We start from the raw sequence: 26,208 nt of genomic DNA on the forward strand, positions 1-26,208 counted from the left end.
GTTTTTATGAATTTCGCTGGAACATGGATGCAGATAAAACCGACGAATGCATTGTACATAGTAGTTCACAGGATATATATGTCGTATTGGTAAATGTTAGCGGGGGGAAATTTTGGCAGGCTTTGTGACGCGACCTGCAGGCTGGAGTCTAGCCATGGAACTATTCAATTGTTTTTTTTTTTCAGACAACTAGTATCATTATGTATAGCATTCGTTGTAAAACTAATTCGGAGAGATTTTGATTTAACAGTTTTTACATATTTTTCAAACAGGCTCCGAAGTGTTTTGGTTCTGTTATGCAAGATCATTTTCGACTTTCCAAAGTAAAAGTTTGGCGCTAAGACCACCTAAAGATAAATTTTAAATGTTCCTATTATTAATTAGAACAGGTTTCGCTTGAGTCTTTATCGATCATTTTCAGCTTATTTTCATGATATAAGAATGATTGGGCATTCACTTTCAGTGCAAATGAACACATTTGACCTTTGACTCCAAATATCTCGAAAACGCCCCAATGGCGGACTGATTACCACTCGGCAACATATTCTACACAAAATTTTACTCTAGAAAAGTTAGGTCTGGTTTTGTGCCCATTTGTTGGACCCTCCCTGCTGCCCCCCCCCCCCCCAGCGCTGAGCCTCCAGACTCTAATGATATTATCCGAACTGTCTTTTCCTTTAGTAGCCCTCAGTGTTTGTATATCAATTGCCAAAGCCTTATTTATCCCAACTTCCTATTACCTCGAGGGGGCAATACTGTTCAATAAATTTCTTTTTAGCTTCATCTATCACAATGGTGCATATTTTTCTAGCTAAAGGAAAGGGTATATTATTTTTGGCATGACGTGGGTGACATGATTTATATAAAGATAGTTTTTGGTATCTGTTTCTTTAGAATACATATCCGTTATGAGGAGTTCGCCCCTTCGTTTCACTAGAACGTCCAAGAATGCGATTTGCAGATCGTTCGTTTCAATTGTGAATTTGATATTTAGATCTAAATCATTCACTATTTTTTGTAAATTATATATATATTGTCTGAAATTCTACACGATATGCTTGCCATTGGTCCTATTATATTTGCAGTGTGTATAAATCTCAAACATGAAGAAGAGTAAACACAAAATACACAATAAACAAATAATATGATACGGACAGTAATACATACAGGAATTTGTAGGAGATAAATAACCCATAAGCATGTGATGTCATCTGCCTTAATCCCAAAATAAGCTAGTAGATGAAACTCTTTAAGAGCGTGTCCGCGAGAGCACCATGCAGAGGGTGATAACCCTTGAGTCGGGGATTTGGACCAAATTTTTTCTGTGAGATGGGTTAGTACCCAGATACATCCCCACAAAATATTGGATTGATTCAGTTGATACCAACCTGGCAAATTGGAAAAATATTTTTTGTTAATAGAAAATTATTCAAAAATGGGCTAATTTGGAACTAAATTTGTATCATTTGTTATTCGGACGATAATTGATTTGGACAGACGAAATTTGGGGCATTAGTAGGAACACCCAGGCTCCATCTACACAATTAGTTTTAAGTTTCTACCACCAATGATATCTTGGTACTGGCCAGATACTCAACTCGCTCTGAAAATTGAATTTAATGAAAACCAATGTGTGAGAGGCTATAGTTCGTTCTCGACAGGGACTATGACCAAAGCTGAATGTTACCCACAACTAGCGACATCCCTACTAACAAAATAAAAATGAACGACAAAGACATAATAAAAAAAATCAGAAATAAATTAAAAACACCAAAAATTGGTATAATATGTCCCGTTTATCAATACCCCAAATGAAGAATATGTATGAACATCTTTACAAATTTAATATATTCCATTTAATCATTTAGCAAGGATGATTTAGACTTCAGAAGGAGAAAAGAAATTGGGTTTAACGTCCACTGGACACAAACTAGGTCATTTTGGGAAGAAGATATGGTGATGCACATGTTTGGTCATCTTTACAAAGTTTATATATTCCATTCAGTCGTCATCAAGGATGATTTTGACTTGAGAGAGAAACAAAGTTTATGGTCCACTCGAGACAAACTAGGTAATTTGGGGACTAACATATGATACAGTTTTATTTATATGTGTGTATACGCGAAAAGAAAGAATCCGTGAGATTGGACATAATACCCATAAGCTTGTAATGGAAACCATGCCACTTAACTCTATGACATACCTTTTGATCTAAAGCGCATGTGTTAGACCACGTTTGACTTAACCAAGGGACAAGTTTCACGAATGTCCAATGGAATTTACACAGAATAAATCTTATATGAATATGATATAGTAATGAAATGAAACATATTTCAGCTATCGGGTAAAAGATCACTCTCCAGTACATTCTCGTGACTGGAAATTTTCCGTGGAGAACCGGATAACCAATCTCAAACTGTTACGTCGCCTTTTAGGCCTGCAGCCGAAATTTCTAGCTTGCTTAGCAACACAATTCCGCTACATGGTCCGCCCAAATAAACAAACTATACATTTTTGAAAAGCCTATAACACCAGGAACACAAATCCAGAGAGTTCCAAGAAAAATGATTGCTCTAACTCGATTTAGAGCCAGATGAAAATTGTGATAATTTTCATGTAAATGCTATATTTATACTAACAATTGTGAAGTTGACATAGAATTAAATATTGGCGAAAACACTCAATGCCTTCATCCTCGGCAAAGAATATGTTATTGATTAAATTTTGATTTAAACCAAAATGCAGAAAACATAATGGACAAGGGAATATACAGAATTTTGGAACTCCAGTACTGGTAATAGAGAGTTATCTCCCTTTCTGTCAAATGTCTGCAATTAATTGTAGTATTTCAGTTGTGTGTTGACTGCTGATGCTGTATGAAGCACAAGACCATGTGTGAGCACACAAGCCCAATATTTATATTGTTAATTGGGTCCCAAGGGACTGCAAGGGTTGGGGAGCGGGTGTTTACTCAGAAATTATGGGCGGGTATGGGCCTAGTCTGATGAACAAGGAGATATGTTGACATTGGTTGAGCAATATGTCTATGAAGTAATGGGGACCGGACTGTTCATAGTTTTGTAAATCGCATTGAAACCACATGATTTTTTCCACTAAAACATAAACCTACACCTACATACCCTTTCAATTACACCCTACATTATTTTTACTACAGGTAGCTGTAAACCTCTAGTTCAGATATTTAAGGCTGAATTACAAACAGAGAGAGAGAGAAATGGGGTTTAATTTCCACTCGACACAAACTAGGTCATTTAGGGACTAACACATGGTTCAATTTTATTTCCATAATTCGCTTGCGCGTAGGGACCTTAGCTGTGGGAGGAAACCGGAGGACCCGGAGAAAACCCACGAGGTTGGACAGGCGACCCTACTCCTTGTCATGTACAACCGGGGAATCGAAACCCCACCAGTTGACTCAATGACAGACCGTATGATACAGCGCGCGCGTGCTAACCATTCGGCCATCCAACCCCCCCGAATTACAAACATATTTAAACTGAAACTGTATCTATTATAATTATGTTCTCCCAAAACAGTATTTCTACTATAATAATATATCTGTAAACTTTTAGTTCAGATTAGATTTGGGGCTACATATTTGAATTGAAACAAAGCATCTATATGTAATTTTCTCACTAAAATAGATATACATTGTATGGCAAATCCTAAATAATACTGTATGGGAGTGGCAATTGTAATAAAGAGAAAAAAAAATCAAATGGAGTTTTAATGCCTAACTGTTCAGTATCAACCGGGATAATGAAGATGTACGTATACGCCCGCCATACATTATGCTGTAGGGGGAATTTGGTCCAAACAGCAACGTTACGGTCTACACTTTATTTCGAATTTAAAGTTTTTTTACGTGCACGCCAATGTGTGCACGGGACCTCAGTTTTATATTCCATCCAAATAACTAGACGCTGACAATCACAGCTGCCCCCACCCCTACTTTCTGCACCACTGACAAGGTGAAACAAAGCTGGAAAGTTTGGAGAACTGTCTAGGTCAACACGGGGATCAAACCCTGGATCTCCTGATTAGTGAGCCACAGACAAGGGGGAACCACGCCAGACTAGGATCAAACCCTTGTCCGCCCGATAAGTTAGCCAGCTCTTTACTGAGTCACCGCGGCTCCCTTGCGTCTGATGATGACATTTACATACTAGCTGTACACGTACAATGCCCCCTCCCCAACTACAGGTATGACGTATGCTCATCTTCATTATATGGGCTGTGCAGAACAGTAAGACATTAAACTCCATTTGATTTTTTTTTCTCTTCATTACAATAGTGTCACTCCCTTTACAGTATTATTTAGTTTTGGCCATATCTATTTTAGTGAGAAAACTAAATATCTGTATATGCTATGTTTCAGGTTAAATATTTGTTAGACCTTTAGCCTCAAATCTTATCTGAAAAAAAGTTGAACTTATATAGGCCCTAGTTTGTAGTTAAATCCTAGTCAGTTTATCAAATTCTTTAAACAAAATACTGTTATCAATGATTATTGATATTTTCCATAAAGGGAGATAACTCCTTTTACCATTAAATGGATTTCCGAAATTTTGTATGTTCCCCTGTCCTTTATGATTTAACCAATCAAAATTTAACCAATAGCATATTCTTTGCATAGGATGAAGGCATCGGGTGTTTTCACCAATATTTAATTTTATGTCAACTTCACACTTGTTGGTATAAATATAGCCTTTACTTGACAATTATCACAATTGTCATCTGGCCCTAAATTGAGTTAGTGCAAACTTTTTGCTTGGAACTCTCTGGATTTTTGTTACTGGTGTTATAAGCTTTCCAAAAATGTATAGTTTGTTTTTTGGGAGGACTTCACTCTAGAAATTTTGGCTGCAGGCCTATTTGGCTTGAAGAAATTGGGGTGTTCTGAGGGATGCACCGCGTATAACAGGTTTTAAGGACGGAGGAGATTGTAGATGATCAAGTGGCATTGAGCCATACACACATGATCAGCATGACTACACGTGCTAAAATTAATTACCGTTATATCTTTCAAATTAACAATGGATAGAAGGTTAGAATTCCATATATACACATATATAGAGATGTTAAGTATGACATTGTTCGACGGGTGCGTCTCTTCACTGTCAACTATCTTTGAATTACTTATACGTGCCAAATAGGTTATTTTGGTGAAACATATTTTAGGAATTAGACCGTGCTTATTCCCATCGGTATTTAGAAGCAAAACAGTGTATAGAAACATTTGGAAATTTTAATGGAGAGTTATTCAAAATCAGGAGACAACATACATTACATATTGAAATCTACTGAAGGAGATGACATATATAAGCCAAAAACATCATTACAAAAATGGGGTCCCAAAACTAAGAACATAGGAAGGCAGGTCAGAATCTAAGTAAGTGAACACTTCTGCTCGAACATAAGTATATGCCGGAGGTTGGCATGTGTGCAGTCAAAATTATCCTGGATTGTCTGGAGTGCCATGAAACCCGTTGTTATCTATGCTATCTTCCCCTTTGGGGATTTCAATATGGAAAGCATAACGATCTCCTAAACAAGGGAACTACCAGATATTAAATGCCTCTCCATGAACACTTAAAAAAATGTTTTCTTGTGGTTCTTTACATGAGTATGTGGATAACAGATATATCAAGTTTATGATAGACATGGCAGCCCATAAATTTATACGTGGTTTGATCACTGCAAAATTATGCACGACTTATGACCTTCCCTTTCTGATTTTGTCACGAAAACGTTACGATTTTTTGACCAAAATACCATATTTGACAGGCATATTCAAATAACGAAACATATAGTAGTAAGGTAATGGTGGAGATCAGTGGTCATTTGAGAATAATCGTTGGTCATTGGTGAAAAGTGCTGCTTTGGTTAGATTGTGCTGAAATAAATGCTTGCCATGCCAGCCCATACATTTATACACTTCCCTGCTACTAACTACAGAATACAAATGAGAATAATCATCGTCTGATTCTGCAAAATTATACACCAGTTACGCCCCTTCCCTACGATGATCGTGAACGTCCGATTTTTTCCCAAAAACTTTTATGATTTTTATTGTCGTCCGATTGACTTTAAATTCATATACAGTGTTTAATCCCATGAGACGAAGAAGCCTATTGATTTTCAGCAATTTCCGATAATTAATGCCAGAGTTATGGCCCTTGATCACTTCAAAAAATCTTGTGGATGCTCTAGAGGCCAAAGTTAATATCCGATGTAAAAATATGGTGTATCAAGGTTGTTGGCCATCTAGAGGCCACAGTTTTTATCCGATTTGGATGAAACTTTAAATATATATGTTTTTATCACAAAGATCTTAGTTCCTTTTGATAATCACACATATCCGATATTTTGACAGCCCAGAAAGCCATGGCCGGATCCCCTTAGCCCCTTCCCAAACATTATAACTTCTAGGGTGTTTATTCACACAGTTGAACTGCCAGCGAGAAGATTTCTTCAAACCATTTCACAGCTTTAATGGTGTTACTGTAAATATAATATACAAGTTTACCTTCAACATTCTTCTTTTGGCTTTTAAAACTGACCATATAGCTGTAGATAAAGCCTAAAAACAACATAATACATCATCATAAACTAATATAACACATTACATCATAGAACCAGTCACAAAACAAAACAAATCATCATAAAACCTGCTACAATTTATTTTTTAACAAAACATATCAACATAAAACCTGCCAGTAAATAAAAATGAATATCACACAGAATTTACACCTTATCTGAAGAAAATATCTACTAATATTTTGGAATGTTATAATTAAAACTTACTGTTTCTTTAAACCCGTTTGAAAGCCATCGATTCTGCACGACAGCCGTTACTGTAGATGGCGGACCTTCTAGATCATCAAATGCATCCATCATAATAAAATCCAACACAATATCATAATATGTCATCAGTTTTACCTAAAATACAATATCTAAATATGTAACGTGTCTTTTTCCTCTTCAAATTAGAGTCAGTTGAATGAGATGTAATTAAATGTAGTACAACTGATCTTTCTTTAGTTACATAAGGATATTGATGAGACAAAAATTGGACTTTATAAGCCAATTAATTTCTGCTGCACACATGATCGAATACCGTTTTGAATTTTTTACCACAAAGCTCATTATCCATATTTTCCAACCCCATTCAACAGCATGTTTGCATGACATAAACAGGCATCATAAAATTTAAATTAATAAATACACAAAGTACGTGTATTCAAGTCAGTGTATTGTCCATATGAACTGAGTTTTCTTTGGTTATATACTGGGATCTTAATCGGCTGTTTTTTGTCGGCTTTAGCCGCTTGAAGTTCATTCAAGTCGATTGGTAAAAACCATTGGCTGCCAGACAGGATACGCCCACATTTTACAAGAGATGGATAGAGAACAAGCTAAACAAAGATAGGTTGCCAGGCAACAAAACATACGCCCACAACAGCTAAATCGTCAGGGCAGTCAACAAGTGTTGTTGCATATTTTTACTTTTTTCGGTAATGAAACATTTATAATACACTAAAATCTGATTAAGAGTAACAACTCATGAAGTAATTATTTTAAAACCATTAGAATTTGTTTGGTTTTTATAAAGTTCTGCTCCATGCTAACGCTTAGTATACAAAACTTTTAATATATGGATTTAGCTGTTCAAGCCATAAAAATTTATTTGTTCGTTTCAAGATCTTAAACTCTATGTATCAATCTGAAGTCAATCGGATGATAACTTTAGCCTCTAGAGCGTCACAAGATTTTTCAAAGTGATCAAGGGCCATAACTCTGGCAGTAATTATCGGAAATCGCTGAAAATCAATAGGCTTCTCCGTCATATGGCCATAAACACTGTGGGTGTATAAAAAGCGATTTCTCGTAATATCAAGGGCCATAATTCAGGAAGGTATGATCAGATATGCGCGAATATCTACAGCAACCAAGATCTTTGGATTATAAACATGCATTTCAAGTTTCATCAAAATTGGATCAAAATTGTGACCTCCAGAGGGTCCACAACCTTGATATACCAGATGTTTACACTTTTTGCTTACAGGGGCGGCTATTTTGGCAGTTTTCATCTGATTTTCACAAAATTCGAACTCAACCAACATAACATTACGGTGTAACAGTGATATATTCGAACAGTTAATAATTGTGACCTCCTAGTTAACATTGATTGTTAGATTTACGTAAAGTTTACATCATTATGGTTAGATTTTGGTTAGCGTCCAATAATGGTAAAATTTTGCGGTTAAATTTACGTTACTTTTACGTCATAATGGTTATGGTTACTTTTACATCAGAAATTGACGTAAATCTAATGTAAATTTTATGACGGTTATCTAACCATTTTTTTTTCGCTTTGAATGCTTCTTGATTAAATAACCATAGCAGTGTGTGCACATTCTAACAATTGATAAATAGTCGGAATTCAGACATAATAAGGACATACATGTATGTATTATTGGTTATTATTCTCACATTAATGTAATGTAAATTTTACGTCAATTTTCTAACTGTTAGTTTATGGTTAGTTTTCTAATGTTAGTTTTATGTCATAATTTCAATCGTTAATTTAACGTTAGTTTTCTAACAAAAAATCTAACATTAGTTTTCTAACATAAATCTAACATTAGTTTTCTAACATAAATCTAACATAAGTTTTCTAACAAAAACCTAATATTGGTTGTATAACGTAAAACAAATGTCAGTTTAATGTCAGGATACTATATAATTAAGTTACTGTTAGTTTTTGATAGCTAGCTTTTTATCTAACCATAATCTAAAATGGGTTTTCAAACATGTCTGGATTATTTAAAGGAATTCATTTAATTTAACCATATTCTAAATTTTAAGCATTCTTTTAGGCAACTTGAAAAAAATCTATTAATAATTGTAACCTGTATAATATTTACAGACAAAGCATTAACAAAAAAAGTGGGTGTGGCACCACCGCTAGGGGTCGGGCCATGCACCGAAATAGATAGTTGCTAATATCCTTACGGTATAAGGAATAAATATGCCAAGTTCCAAGATGATCCATTCAGAATTGAAGTCTGATTTGGTGTGGAATAAGTATAAGTATAAGGAATAAGTATACTAAGTTCCAAGACAATCTATTCAGAATTGTGGCCTTCATGCCCTAACCCCAAAAGTGGGCGTGTCTCTGCCCCTGGGGGACAGGACATGCACCAAAATCAATAGTTGCCACCCTTAGGCTATACAGAATACATAATAATATGTCAAGTTCCAAAATGATCCATTCACAATTGCAGTTTCTATACAATAAACACAGAAATTGAGTGTGGTTCTGCCCCTTGGCTTTGGGACATGCACCAAAATCAATAGTTGCCATCCTTAGGCTACAAGGAATACATATTCCATGTTCAAAGACGATCCATTAAGAATTTCAACCTGTAGGCACAGACACAAAAAGAAAAAAATGGGTGTGACCTTTTAGATTGGGCATTCAACAAAACAAACAATAGGGATACTCCTTAGGCTATAAGGAATAGGTATGCAAATTTTCAAGAGGATCTGTTAAAAATTGTGGCCTGTAGGTGACACACAGACACACATAAAGTGTTCTTTAATGTGCACATCCAACATGAGCACAAGATCTTGATTTTCTGTCCTATTTGAAGGACTAAACGCTGTCTTTGCCAGGTCCTCTGTCCTACACCACTAACAAGGGGGACATTCTTAACTAACACCAGAATCGACCCCCTCGTTAGTTAGCCATTATTTTAATCACTGAGCCACCGTGGCTTCTTCTGGAAAGCAAGTTAAATCCAAAACAGAAGTTTGTAGAACGTAGGTTAAGTCCTCATGACCACAATGCTTCACACTAAATTTGAAAAAGATCGGCCAACTGTACAGTGCACTCTGTCACATTCGACCTCTGATCACTCCGGCACTCTGTTACATCCGACACTATTTTCATGTCCGGATTTATTTCCTTATTACTTCAGCCAAAAAATCTCTGGGTAATTCGACCTCTGTACGTTCCGGATTACGACATCAATCCGCCGTCCCATCATACGATTTCCATTGAATCGACACCGTATAATCCGGCCTTCAATCGGTGGGTGTGAAGCAAACACTTACCGATCAATTATCCGTGAGATTAAAACTGGATGGGTGTGAAACCACGAAAGATTAACAAGCAATCACCAATCAATTATCTGTGAGATTAAAACTCGCTACCGTGGGTCTATGTTGATTACTTTGATAATTTTAATCTCTTGTACGACAGTTGTGACAAATACTCAAGAATATTCACGAATTTTCCCCCGAATTCAGTCGTAAAAATATTCCTCGCACCTGTTGGAAACATCAATAATCTATAAGTTTGGTCACCCTACAGATGTCTTCGAACCGTGTGACGATGCTCGATTCACAGTCCGGAACGTCCCAAATTGACAGAATTGCAATCGAGTGACGCGGAAGTCAGTCCTGTCACAGTTCTGTTAGTCCCGACAACGGAGGTGGTGTGAGTAGAATAATTGTGACGTAATTAAACACGACGAACAGGTTTCGGCTGCATGGTTGGATGAGATATTTATATATCCAGTCGACGCATGCGTTGTAGCCCCAAGTACCCATTTTCACTCGATTGTCAATATTTTTCGGATTGAGAGAATTCAATTCCAGAACGTTCAATCAAATAAGCCCAATTATCAATGAACACGTGATAGCAAAGACAAGAGTGCGATCAACTTAAGACGGCGAAGAAGATAAATTAACGACAGACTTGACCTATTCAAAATGCCTACGCATGTTAAATGAAATAAAAATTAATGTAATATAATTTTGAATGTTTGAATGTACAGAAAGGTTTATCACTTTTAAAGGGAATAACCTTCTGGTGATTCGAAGTTTTATTTTCGAAGCTACATTATAAGTTCCAATTTTTCCGGGTTTGAGAAAACTGGGTATTCCGACACTCTGCGTAATCCGACATATTGTAACGATCCCGTACGATGTGACAGAGTGCACTGTAGTCTAAATTGGGCATACAATAATAGATATCATAATTACTAATGAAGATGTGCATATGCAGTGTGTTAAGACAGAAATTGGTACCTTGCCGAGACAACCTCACTTCAGTGGGTCAGATTGGCATGATACCAGGCACGGCACGCTTATGTTATGTTTGACCCATCCACACTACAAAAAAACGAACTGTGCCGTGCCGTCATGTAAATGGGGTTTATGGCATACCTTATTACAACGTGCATGCGCTAACCATATGGCCATGCCCTATATTTAGCCATTTTTACATCTGATTACTTTGAAATTTTCACCAATGTTATTGATCACGTACGCAGCTTTCATCATAAATATTAATGCAGTGCGACGAAAACAGTAGTCTAAATAAAAAAATATTCATTCATTCCTCGCGTTGGTTTACGCTAGATAGAAGCTACTTCTTGAGTTTACGGGATACAAATTAACACTGTCTTTAGACTTCCCGCAATGTAATTTATTCGTAACGACCTAGGTCATGTATATTCTCACTTATACTGATTGGTTCAATAGCAGTAGATTATCAGAATGAGGCAAACGACCTGGGCGGAATAAATGTTAGATGTTTTTATTTACCTTTTTCATTCGTGTTGATTGAGCAAAAATGATAAGTGGGAGGGCCGCAGATTACAGGAGTAGTTATACACAAATTTATTCACCTCGTTGATTTTTTTGGATATCATGGATAGTCTTAATAATTGCGGCTAAAGGTAGGCACGTTTTTTTTCTTCGCGGCTCAAACAATTTGCAAATCGAAAGTAAGATTTCATACTCGGCATACACAGACACTCATAAACATTGAAATAAGTAAGAAATGATGAGTATATGAACTTTTGATGTGATTTTGTTCAAGAATTTCACGTTTCCGAATTATCCGACGAATAGTATTCGGATAGCAAACAAAAGTATTCGGATCACAAATCTCGATCCGATTTTCAACACTACAAATAAGGTCAAAATAGGCGATTTTGGTTTCTAGTGTCGATACATCGTTGCGATCATTTTAAAAAATTGTCTTTTAAGGATAATGTGTATAGTACTAATACCTATCACATACGGAAAAGGCGATAAAATCTCTTTGTACATAGCAATTTCAAAATTAATTAAAACGAATATTAAATTCCGAAAATCGTTTTTTTTGCTAAAACTCTTTTTTTTTTAATGGGATCAAAATGGGGGTAAAGCACAGAGTCCAGGGTGGCAATTGGCGTATTGTGTCCAAATTTCATGGTTTTCGGACAATCGGTGCCTGGGCAAAATTCCACTTTTTTCCCCTTATGGAAGCCGTAAATTGACTTAGAAAAAAAAACGAACGGCAGGTGACCTGGAGCCGTGCCAAGAACAAACGACTTGAACGAATGCAGGTATCACCTTGAAATTTTGAGGGTACCTAGGTACCAACGTGAAAAGTTCCTCGCCGGAATTTGGTACTCATGGTACCTTTGGTTCCAGCGTAGCGCATGTGCGAAGTGAAAACCAGCTAAAATCGAAAACAACCTTGTCGGCACGGAAAACATCAAAGGCGAAATTGGAATTTTTGAAATATTCAAATACCAAACATTCGACCATGAACCAGGCTATCCTGAAATGTATTAATTTTGGTAATAGGAGACAGATTCTCTAAGCCACGACAGGGTTCCCGCGGCTTCGTCAAACATTTTTTCAAGGATATTCAAGGATAAATATACGTCAAATTCAAGGATTTTCAAGGACATTTTTTAGCCTAAAGTTACAATTTTTCATCTTATAAAAATAACCAAAACATTACCAACTATCGTTATAATCTCATATTTAAAAGGAATTCAAGACATTTGAAACAAAATTAAGGATCTCAACTGAAATTCAAGGATATTTTCCTATTTCGGCGAAATTCAAGGATATTCAAGACCTTGAAAATGAAATTTTAAATTTAAGGATATTCAAGGATTTTCAAGGACCGCGGGAACCCTGCACGACCAATTGTGTATGTTTTTAAGCCCATTAATGTGGATTTTTCACTAATTTTCATTTTCAATTCAAAATGGCATCCATCAGTTGACCTAAATCAAAATTCTAATCCGATAGATTTTAAGGCTTTCCTTCAAGGATTCAGAAAATTTAACTCTTATATCTGTAAGTAAAATATTGCAAAAGCCTTATGGATTTTTCACGTTTTGAGATGGTGGCACTTCTGGTTGGCTCGACAAACTCCATATTTTGTGTACACATCAGTACTGTCTTAGCTAGTACAGAAAAGAAAATTTCAAGGCAATCTGACCTATATTTTGGCCATTTTTTTTTAAATCTTTGATCCTTAATTTTATTAAGGGGTGATAATTTAGAAAATTTCTAATGACTTTGAAAAGTTTGAGTTCAGTTTTCTGCAACATGACCTTGACCTACGACTTTGACCCGAAAATGTGGGGTAGACACTGAAATCACATTTCTATGTGCCTTTATATCCATTATCATTCGAACCACCCACATAGTGTCAAAAAGTCAACCATAACTACCCTAGCCCGTCGAGCCATCAATATATGCGACGACAACTCCCTCCCCAGTGAACTCACCCATATAGAAAGCATACTCTCTAATTTGAACGGATATCCGCCCCAGTTAGTCAAGAATACCATAAAAGAAACAAAAAAGAATACCGTTGCTGAACAGCCTAAGCCAGATAAACCACCTATACGGATAACCATCCCATTTCAAGGAACGTTATCGTACCACATCCGAAGGCTACTCGCAACGACAGGCATCCAAGTCATTTTTTCCAAAGGACGCACGCTTAAAGACCACCTGAAAGCGAATGGTAAACTGCAACCCACCATTCCACTGCCACCTAAAGGATGTGTCTATGAAGTTGTGTGTTCGTGTGATATGACATACATTGGTGAAACTCGACAACCCCTACCTAAAAGACTCGCCCAGCATCACTCAAGGTCCCCCACGGCAGAATCAACAGTTGCCCAGCACCTCCAGTCCAATCCAGGCCACAAAATCCAGTCGTCTAAGACCCTAGCACTCAACCAACACAACAAAAAGACACGGAAAATCATGCAAGCAATACATATCCGGAGATCGAAACCAGACCTCAATCGCGACACAGGAATATTCCTCCCAAGAGCCTATGATGAACTAATCCTTAACTGATGTGTACATGCCTAGACTTCCATACGTGCTTAAGTTTACTCAGTTCACGTTTCATGTGTATTACTTGTTAATTCTCGTTATCCATTTGTAGAACTAATTTTAATAAGTGTGTGTCTAATGGGAAGGAGTGTGTAGGACATAATTACTTAGGAGCCTGTGGATAGGACTGTGGTGTGGCTTTTCAATATTTATAATTTACCATTATATCCCACTTATTCATCGTCATTTATGTAATTATCCTTAGTTAACAGTTAAGTGTCTCTTGTACTTATCCTAGGCATAAATGTTTGTGTGAGTCTGTCGGAAGGAAGAGTGTAGGACTATCATTACACTCTTACTTAAGAGCATGCTAGTTGTGCTCTGTTGTGTGCATTTTAATACTAATAATTTGTAATTCACCTAAATATGGCTTTTCGTTCGTTCTTGGTGTTTAAGGTCTGCTTCCACATAAGTGATATCGCAGACAAGACAAATATGGCTTAACCATTTAATCCCTATGTAGCTTACTACTTCTCTGATGTTTTCGTAATATGTATGGTTTCCCTTTTGTTTGGTTTAATGGTATGGTTACCCCTATTATCAGTCCTTTATTATTCCCTTGATGTACCCTCACCTAGGCAATCACATCATGTATGGTTTCTCATTTGTCATGATTGGTTATCTAATTAAAACTATTTACCCCTATAGTTACCTATCAGTGGTCTCACTAATCCTTCATAATTATGTATATTGCCTTTGATCATGTTGTTTTTTATTCCTTTGATCTTGTTGTTGTCATGCATGGTTTCTGAATTGTTGTTATTGCTTGTCTATATATAATTGCTCTACACATTTGTTACTGTACTTGCTTGAAAACGTTGAGAGAATACTCTTCGAAACGTCGCCCTAATAAATCAGTAATTGTTCTTCCATAAGTATGTGTTATAGTTTATTGTCTTGTTATCGTGTCTCAATAGTAAACAAAGCAAATGGCGTCAAACGGATGAAGTTCGTTAGAAATTAAAAGGTTGGCTGAAATTTGGTGTGTGGTCATTGCTAGTCCCCCTTAACATACTCTGAAAATTTCAAGTGCCTACGACCACGGGAACTGGTAGAGGTATGAAAGTGCAATAGCGCCGAAAATCTCTGGTAGCGTGACGTCAGAGCGATATTTTCCCACGAGCCTCTCCCATATATAAACGGTAAATTTGCTTACATTTCGATAATATCTTTGCAGATATTGAGATTGATATTAAACTATTACAACACAATACATTTTATATTTAATACATTTAAATAAAATATTAAAAATAGTAATTCAGAATCGTAGATTGAAGCGGAATATACTTCAGCCACTGGCTGTTAGATTTCACGCTAAAGTCACATGACCTGACACTCCTAATGAGTAATAAAACAGATAGGCTATATTGTGAAGTTGTAAAAAATTTAATAAGAAGTACAAATTAAAATAACAATGATACAGAGAAATCCCAATCATATAAAGGCCAATATTCAATGTACAAAATAGTTAATTATTAAAACATCAAAAAGTGTAACTACTAATCACTAAAAAAAACAACCCAAAAACAACAAAACAACGGCAACAAATCACGGACGATAGAACTATCAATTTCAAGCCAATCAACTTAGATCCGTTGATCGTGTAACTACTGATCATACACGTGGAAGGGGCTTCATTGTCAAATTTGCCACGTCAAAGAAGGGTTGATGAAAACTGCCGCATGCTGGTTTATCTATCCATGTTTGCTTTCTTATAGGTTTTTGCATAAGATTTACTGTTTAGCATATCTTTGCTTTAGAGTGTTCGTCAACGTCAACCAACAACACTGCAAGAATTGGCTGTGGGACTGCAAGAGGAGTGGGTCAGATTGCCCCAAGTCGTGATTGGACGGTTGATTAGGATCATGCCATGACGAATTGCTGAATGTCTGAGGATTGGTTGAGCAATTATTCATTATTAAGACAAAAATCAAAAACGTTCATTTTCACTTTTGACGGTGTATCTCTTTGCGAGTGAAATAGGGCCGTCAGATAAGACGCCCATATGAACTGTTTATGTTCATGTGTAGGCAATTGGCCTGTTATTAACATACACTGGTTACCTCTAATAAAAAAAAGCAGTGCATTTCCGCAGTTTTGTATTGTTTCTGAATATCCCCTACTATTTTTGAAGAGTATATATTATGAAGCTCCAATGCCGAATCCCCGATGACACCAGTTGAAATTAGGTCAATAAACCAGCAATGCTAGTTTTAGTTTTAAATAGAGTTTACCGTTGTGAATTTTTATTTTGTACACATACTGATAGAGGCTTACTTTTTAAAATATTGTTGTTATTATTACTGAAAGCTATGGCAGTTGTATGGAATTTTAATTTTAAAACCATTTCAATCATGGTTGTCACCTGATCACTGTGCTGTGTGTCTATCATGGACGAATGAATAAAAACATTTGCAAGTTACATGATAGAAAAAAAACCCTACAAACTGTGTGTTATGAAGAAATGTGACCCCCTATAGCATACTGAGTCACAATGAGGAAATTTTGAAAATTGAGTTATTGTTATTTTCACATGTTCCAACTCATTACCTTCAATTTGATGTATAGTTTGTTTGAATTGGGCAAAAATTGACTGAGCTGTGTCCATTAGAAGCTACCCAACTCACAAAAGTAAGTTTTGAAAAAAAGCAAGTCAAAGACTTGGTATGTTCCAAAACAAAAACCCATAGCAACCAGGCCATTTATCTGCTGTTTTGTCATTGAATATATCTTTCCATGGGTTTTCAGGGGTGCTGAAGCCGAAAATCGTAGTAAAAATTTGATCCGACTATTTCCGCAATTTATTTGCTATTTTGTCGTTTAATATGTTTTTTATTTAGGATTTCAAGGCTGCTGGGGGAGCACTTGGCTAAGTGGGTAAGACGCTGGCTCGCAGTTGGAATTCGATATAAGAGTAGGCCGTAGCGCCGATGCCCGGGGCAAAATTTCCCTCAAAGCACACTGTATGGTGTACGCCAATCTTCATTAGCAAAGTTTAGGACCAGAACAGTAGGACGTTAAACCCCATTTCATTTCATTTTTCAAGCGTGCTGATGACGAAAATCGTAATAAATGCACTCCTTTCGTAACGAAACATCCACAACACATATGGCATAATATTCACATAAAAGTGTTATACTGAAGAACAATCTATACATTAGTAGTCTGTTGTGTATATTATAACTTTGGTGAGATTAACTCAATTAGCACCTTAGTGCCAGCTAGTGGTCAGGAGATTAAGATTGTTGATTGGATAATCATCAAAGAAGCCACCACAGCTGTACACGTGTTCAATTAACATGTCAATTAAAATAAGATTTTGCGTGTACGATAGGTCTATTATTATTTTCAGGTACCGTAACGTTATCAAAATATGAGTCCATATAGAAATGTCAATTTCATAGTCAAGAAATGCTTAAGTTCACTTTTGTGCATTTTGGCTTTGATTTAAATATCAACATTATTCAGAGGATACTCAATGGCAAACTCGAGAATCGTCGAAAATCGGCTCGTTGGTGGTTCTCATTTTTTCGACCTATGGTGATAAGAGAATTTTAAACAATAATATCCCAGATGCATTCCTTACTTTGCATGCCGTATGAAGAAGAAACGGTGAACGGAATTCAGCTATCAATAAAACTCTCTTCGAAAAGAAAATTATTGGCCATTTTGTTTATTTCCATTTAAAGCCTATAGATTATTTTTTTAAAGATGATATGAGATATCAAATAATCACCACTTGGATTAATTATTCAGAGTAAATAATGAGTTGTCGACGGCTTTATCATTGACCCGTGACAGTTGATTAGTAATAGTATTACTCATTGACACACACCCGCTTGTCGATTAATTTACATAATCAGCCATGTGGTTTCGATTAACACTCAACGGCAATCTATATACGATAAGAATTAATTTTTTTTTCTGCCACTTATCAGAGTGAATCGCATGTAGGTACCCAAAAACATTATCGCCAAAACCAAATATTTATCGCTAATCTCTTGCATGCAGTGTCTGAGCCAATCAGCAAGCGAGTTGTGTAGACAGCATGGCAACAGGCGGAGTTTATTTATATTTTTGGGTGGTTTTAAAACTCGATTGTATCCGTTCAAAATCAATTCATCGACAATATTTTTATCATATTTGTAAACTAGAGATGCTCCGCTTTACAATGATGCCAATTATTATGCAAGAGGAATGACCGGTCGTCCCGCTGAGAAGAAAAATAACTAATTTCGCTGAGAATTTTAAGAAATAGGACAGATTTAAGAATACGGTACTCTTATAAAATGTTCAAATACAGGTGTTTTAAAATGTTTTATTGCTATTTTGATCTTTTGTGTCTATAGATAGTATATTTATAGACTCATTTTTGTGAAAATCTCAATTTCGATCAAGAACAATATTTTCACTTATCTCATTATTGATTCGTGCACATTTCGACTTATTTAGCTGTGGCCAGTCACAAATACCATGATGCATGGTACCGTATCAACTTATATCCATGGAAAAAAAAACAAATAGAGTAATTTATTCAGAAATATTATTGACATGAATTTCAAGTCGGTAAGTGAATCGGGTAGATTAATCACCGGAATTCATTTACAATCACCGGAATTCACTTCGAAAACCCCCGATTCCACCCACAAAAGAAATTTATTTTAAATGCATAATACATTATAATATAACAAATTACTATTTTGATCTCTCCACATACCAGATGAAGGCGCTGTGGGTGTATTTTTTTGGAAAGACTACCGGAATTCATTTCAAATACAGTGCACTCTGTCACATCCGACATCGTACAGGATCGTTACAATATGTCAGATTACGCAGAGTGTCAGAATACCCAGTTTTCTTAAAACCGTAAATATTCTAACTTCGAAAACCGGAAGTATTATTATAATGTAGCTTCGAACATAGAACTTTGAATCACCAGAATGTTATTCCCTTTAAAAATGATAAACCTTTCTGTACATTCAAAATTTTATTACAATAATTTTTATTTCATTTAACATGCGTAGGCATTTTAAATAGGTCGTTAATTTATCTTCTTCACCGTCTTCAGTTGATCGCACTCTTGTCTTTGCTATCACGTGTTCATTGATAATGAGCGTACTCGATTGAACGTTCCGGAATTGAATTCTCTCAATCCTAAAATAGTGACAATCAAGTGAAAATGGGTACTTCGGGCTACAATGCATGCGTAGACTGGATATATAAATATCTCATCCAACCGGAAGTATTATTATAATGTAGCTTCCTACATAGAACTTCAAATCACCAGAATGTTATTCCCTTTAAAAATGATAATTTATCTTCTTCGCCGTCTTCAGTTGATCGCACTCTTGTCTTTGCTATCACGTGTTCATTGATAATAGGCGTACTCGATTGAACGTTCCAGAATTGAATTCTCTCAATCCCAAAATAGTGACAATTAAGTGAAAATGGGTACTTCGGGCTACAACGCATGCGTAGACTGGTTATATAAATATCTCATCCAACCATGCAGCCGAAACCTGTTCGTCATGTTTAATTACATCACAATTCTACTCACACCACCTCCGTCGTCAGGACTGACAGAACTGTGACAGGACTGAATTCTGAGTCACTCGATTGCAATTCTGTCAATTCAGGACGTTCTGGACTGTGACTCGAGGATCCCAGGTTGTCGTCACACAGTTCGAAGAGATCCGTAGGGTGACCAAACTTATAGGTTATTCAGGTTCAATCGGCATGCGCAACGAATGTTTCCAACCGATTGAAGGCTGGATTATATGGTGTCGATTCAATGGAAATCGTATGACGGGACGGCCGATTGATGTCGTAAACCGGAACGTACAGAGGTCGAATTACCCAGAGATTTTTTGGCTGAAGTAATAAGGAAATAAATTGGGACATGAAAATGGTGTCGGATGTAACAGAGTGCTGGAGTGATCAGAGGTCGGATGTGACAGAGTGCACTGTATATGCATCATGATTAAAATAACGTAGGGCGTGTCGAATTACCCAATAAGCCTAACTCGAAAATAACACAAAATAACAATTTGCGTCAAATTACCCAGTAACTTCAACATAACACCCAATAACTCCAAAAATGTTGACTGGGGAAACACAAAATAACAATTTAGTTGAATCTAAGAAGCCTCGCTGCTTTGTGCCCAAATCAGAGGTTAACGGAGATAACTCGTGTATGTGATTTTTGTTGACAAGAAACTAATGTATACTTTCGTTGCAATTCGTTGTAATGTATTGTAATTAATGTATTGTAATTGTAATGTGTTAGTAAATGCGATCAAACCATTTATATCATTTTATGCCCGGGAGTAGCCCACAGACGGGCGTTCCCATGTCAGCATTTTGTGTGTAATGTGATTGTTGTTGTTTATTACAGATTTCAACAACAACAATGTGGTATGATTAGAGACAATCAACAAAAGGGCCCTGTCAACAAACAGGTAAAACATAAATCTGAACTTCATATCCCAAGCAAATTAATTATTAAAATAACTACTAAACAAGTCAGTGTTGATTTTAGGAAAAATCATTGAGCCGAAATTGTGTGACCCCTGTGTTTTTGCGTCTTGTTAGTGGCACAAGACAACTTACAATTACATTTTACACTTTATTTAATCTGGACTGCTTCATGCTACAACGGATTTGAAAACATCCAAATCATTATTGATGAGACTTTATTTGATTGGCTTATTATTACTAAGTTAATTTTCGAATAAACTTAGCTCATCTACACTGCAAACTTTTTGCTACACATTCGAGAAATGTTTGATTTGACATTTTACATGGATTACTGCTGTGTTCTTATCATATTGTATTTCCCCGAGTTGACCATCTGGAAATGTCGTTTTACAGCAGATACATTCTAGTATTAATATTAATGCAAAATATAAGTAAATGCGATTGTCTTGGGGCGAATTGCAATTTTCTCAAAGTGAATTCCGGTGTTTTAAAGTAATTTATCATTAATGTAAAATATTGCAAATTCAGATATTTTGTATGTGAATTCCGGTGTTTGAAAGTAATTTATTACTAGTGTAAAATATTAGTAAATACGAAGGTCTTAAGTGCAAATTCAGATATTTTGTATGTGAATTCCGGTGTTTGAAAGTAATTTATTACTAGTGTAAAATATTAGTAAGTACGAAGGTCTTAAGTGCGAATTTAGATATTTTTGTAAGTGAATTCCGGTGTTTTAAAGTAATTTACTATTAGTGTTAAATATTAGTAAGTGCGAATTGCGATATTTTTAAAGCGAATTCCGATGTTTATATGTTTTCAATGTGAATTCCAGTGGTTTTCAGTGTTTAAAAGTAATTTATTTATATAAAATATTAGTAAATACGAAGGTCTTAAGTGCGATTTCCGATATGTTGAAAGTGAATTCCGATGTTTATATGTTTTCAAAGTGAATCCCCTTCATTTAAAGTAATTTATTATTAATGTAAAATTTTCAGTGTTTAAAAGTAATTTATTTATATAAAATATTAGTAAATACGAAGGTATTAAGTGCGATTTCCGATATGTTGAAAGTGAATTCCGATGTTTATACGTTTTCAAAGTGAATCCCCTTGATTTAAAGTAATTTATTATTAATGTAAAATATTAGTAAATACGAAGGTCTTCAGTGCGAATTCTGATATGTTGAAAGTGAACTCGGGTGTTTATATGTTTTCAATGTGAATTCCGGTAATTTTATGTGTTTTAAAGTAATTCAATATTATCAAAAACACACTTTTATGGATAACAATTACTATGGTTTATTTCACTGCGACGTTTCAACAAGGTTTCACAAGTCGTTATCAAGCATATATACAAATAGATAAAAAATGAGAAAGATATGAATATAAATACAAACATCAGTGCGAACTATCCAATGGAATGCAAGGTGAGTGAGCATGATTAGCTATAACAAGCTATTGATGTAACAAAGGTGCATAATCGTATATATTAGAGTTGGCTTATTGTACAATTAAAAGATGAAACAGGGGATTAACCAAGATTAACAAATATTGAAACCATACACAGTGTACCATAACTGAAACCAGTATATACTAAGATTACTAAATAAACATACAAGAAGATCAAACTGGGGGTTTATAGAATTATATCGAAACCATAATGTTTACATTGATTATAACAGTTAAGAAATATAGAATTTTACGGTTATGTTTTAAAGTTAAGTAATAAGTTGCATATATGTATTTACGAGGTGAATATATATCAAAGGGTTGAATAAAATATAAATAAATAATGATAAATTAAGCAGAAGGCCCTATGATGAAACCTTTTTTATAATTATAAATATGAGAGGTATAACATAACATAAAATACTGTGAATAGCTAAATAAATTATAGAAAATAAGTGAAACATACAAATTTTACATATTGTTAACAGAGGATTATAAAATGTGAGGGTTGTGGGTATGGAATATACAATGAATTCGATATTGGAAAATGCCAGTAGTTAAATATGGTTTGCATGGGGAATTACTTAGGGGGACTGTGTTACAATTTGATAATGCGGTCATATGCTCTGGGGATATAGACGCCTGGGTCTCGATTCAGTTTCGGTTCATGTCTTCTGATATTGATCGCCTCATGTATTCTTCTGATTCTTTTGCTGTGGTGGTTCACAGCCAACGTTTTAACTTTGGTCCAATCGACACGGTGTCGTGGGTTGTCATTCAGATGTTCAGCAACTGCAGATTGGTTGGTGGGGGCTTTTGACATGTGTTCTTTCAGTCGGATATCTAATGGTCTTTTAGATTCTCCAATGTAATTTTGCTGGCAACTGCAGTTGATGGGGTTTAACTTTCCATTCGCTTTTGCTATGTCTTTGGTTGTTGCGCCCTTCAAGAAAGTGGTTTCAATATCTGCTTCCCTTTTCAATAATCTTCTGATTTGGTGAGAGATGTTGCCGTGGAAAGGTATGAAGATTCTAATTGGAGGTTTATCGTTTTGGGGTTTATCAGGTTTTGGTAGGTCGGCAAGTGTGGCATTGATGAGCTTGTTGACCATTTGTTCTGGGTATCTGTTGTGCTGGGTGAATACTTTTTTCAAGTGTTGAATTTCTGCGGTAAGGGATTCAGGGTCACAAATATTCTTGGCTCTTTTGGTTAAAGTGGTGATAATGCCTGCTTTAGTGCTGATGGGGTGATTAGATTGGTAGTGGATATACTGATCTGTATGTGTTGGTTTTCGGTACACTGAGGTGGTGATATTGGCGTTCTCTCTTCTTACCAGTACATCAAGAAATGGGAGGCTGCTGTTGGTTTCATTTTCAATTGTAAACTTCATTCTTGGATGTTGGTTGTTGAGGTGATTCAGGAGGACGAACGCATCTTCTTCTTCTTTTAGCATGACAAAGATGTCATCAACCCTTCAATATTAATGGAAAATATAAGTATATAGGAAGATTTTACGGGCGAATTCTGATATCTTCAAAGTGAATTCCGGTGTATGGATTTGGTCAAATAATATTGTAAGTAAAATTAGGACTGAAATGCTGATAAAAGAGGTTTAATTTGATGAATTACAAATAGGTTCTACACATCACTGTTTTAAAACATCTCAAATTTGACGAGTTACAAGATTTTCTACACAAATGTAGGGATGTGCCCAGAAAAATATTCATGCCGGGCGATAATCTTCGGCAGAAAATTATCGGTTTTTATTTAGATCGAAAATGCGCAATCTCACGAGTCCAGGGGTCAAAATTCACGACAGCACCGCATCGTAGTATTTAGTGAAATTACCGTAGAAAATAAATAAGAACTACGGGCGGCATCTTTAGCCGTGGTAATTTATTTAAGAATATGACGACGGCAATTTGCCAATGTTGACACTGAAACCACCGTTGTATACCTGCGTAATCCACGGCATAATCAAAAATAGGAATTTATTAATTATTGTTTTGTTTCTTTCCTCAGTTCTCGTGACTGTATTTTTCTATCGAAAACACAAGTCGGCATTCGTTCAGTCGTACGCCTACTCAGATGGTTGGAAGTCAGGTAGCACTAGCAGCCAATTTTGTAACAATTATTAATTTCACACTGACCATCTACGCATGTTTTCACCTGTTTGTCACTAGTTTATAGCATTATGAAGTATTTATATCTAAATAAATAAAACACGTTTTCCCCCAAGTCATCTGACCTAATTCTACCGTAACGACACATGCTGGTGAATGGAATGGAGATGCACACGGCTCGTTGACTGGTTTATTTAATCATTTTAAAAGTTCAAAACAATTTCCAAAAATAACGGCTTTGAATAATTTACTGGAAAATATGATCAAATCAAATAATTAGGTCGGGAAAATATATCATATAAATTAATATAATATAATTTTTAGCGTAAATAAAGACGTGACAGGAATTCCAGGGGGCGTCACATGTTCGCCGCACGAAGTTCATGTAATATAATGTCATGCACATGTGTGAAATCGTCTTTCGATAATCAAATTACAGTATTAAGGATATTTTATAATTGGAATTCAACACCTCAACGGCAAAGTATTCATTTAAAACGCAAGTTTGGTACCATGATACTTATACTTGGCGGAATTTACGTGGATACGAATTATAGAATTGCACAAATCTATAAAAATAGTTTAAATAGCAACCAGCGGCTGCCAGGCAGGATACGCCCACATTTTCGAGAGATGGATAGAGAACAAGCTAAAAAGAAAGTGATTTTTCTTACAATCAAGGGCCATAATTCAGGAAATTCGATATGCGCAAATATCGAAAGGAACCGAGATCTTTGGGTTATAAACTTACATTTCAAGTTTCAACAAAATCGGATAAAAATTGTGACCTCTATACGGTCCGATATGCGCGATTATCGAAAGGAACCGAGATCTTTGGGTTATAAACTTACATTTCAAGTTTCAACAAAATTGGATAAAAATTGTGACCTCTATAGTGTCCACAACCTTCATATACCATATTTTTACGCTACTTGAGTACGAGGGGCGGCCATTTTGTCTGTCAGTTTTGGGCCGATTTTCACGAAATTCGAACTCAGTCGTCCTTAGGGTGTAACGGCAATATAATAAAACGTTTTTTGTTAAATCGGATAAAAATTTTGACCCTCTATAGGGGTCACAATCAAAAATCGTGATTTTTCGTACAATCAGGTGCCATAATTCAGGAAGTTACGGTCCGATATGCGCGAATATCGAAAGGAACTGATATCTTTGGGTTATAAACTTACTTTTCAAGTTTCAACAAAATCAGATAAAAATTGTGACCTCTATAGGGTCTACAACCTTGATATACCATATTTTTACGCTATTTGAGAATGAAGGGCGGCCATTTTGTCTGTCAATTTTGGGCTGAATTTCACAAAATTCGAAGTCAGTCGTCCATAGGGTGTAATAATACGATTTTTTAAATCGGATAAAAATTATGACCTCTAGAGAGTCCACAAGCTAAAAACGTGATTTTTCGTACAATCAGGGGCCATAATTCAGAAGGTTACGGTCCGATATGCGCGAATATCGAAAGGACCTGAGATCTTTGGGTTATAAACTTACTTTTCAAGTTTCAACAAAATCAGATAAAAATTGTGACCTCTATAGGGTCTACAACCTTGATATACCATATTTTTACGTTATTTGAGAATGAAGGGCGGCCATTTTGTCTGTCAATTTCACAAAATTCGAAGTCAGTCGTCCTTAGGGTGTAATAATACGATTTTTTAAATCGGATAAAAATTATGACCTCTAGAGAGTCCACAAGCTAAAAACGTGATTTTTCGTACAATCAGGGGCCATAATTCAGGAAGTTACGGTCCGATATGCGCGAATATCGAAAGGACCTGAGATCTTTGGGTTATAACCTTACATTTCAAGTTTCAACAAAATCGGATAAAAATTGTGACCTCTATAGGGTCCACAACCTTGATATACCATATTTTTTACGCTATTTGAGAACGAACGGCGGCCATTTT

General features: G+C 35.8%; 1 protein-coding gene across 6 annotated transcripts in view; it reads right to left on the minus strand.

Moving 5' to 3' along the window:
- LOC126830338 (mitoguardin) overlaps positions 1 to 26,208 on the minus strand; it is a 138,479-nt gene that overhangs the window by 8,291 nt on the left and 103,980 nt on the right. For all 6 annotated transcript variants that reach the window (XM_050560726.1, XM_050560721.1, XM_050560756.2 and 3 more), the window contains 2 exons: positions 6,829 to 6,963; positions 6,551 to 6,604 (listed from right to left, as the gene is read on the minus strand). In XM_050560726.1, the coding sequence (XP_050416683.1) occupies positions 6,551 to 6,604; positions 6,829 to 6,963 (189 nt within the window). The remainder of the gene's footprint in view (positions 1 to 6,550; positions 6,605 to 6,828; positions 6,964 to 26,208) is intronic.

The sequence above is a fragment of the Patella vulgata genome, chromosome 1 (genome assembly GCF_932274485.2).
Source record: "Patella vulgata chromosome 1, xgPatVulg1.2, whole genome shotgun sequence".
NCBI lineage: Eukaryota > Metazoa > Mollusca > Gastropoda > Patellidae > Patella > Patella vulgata.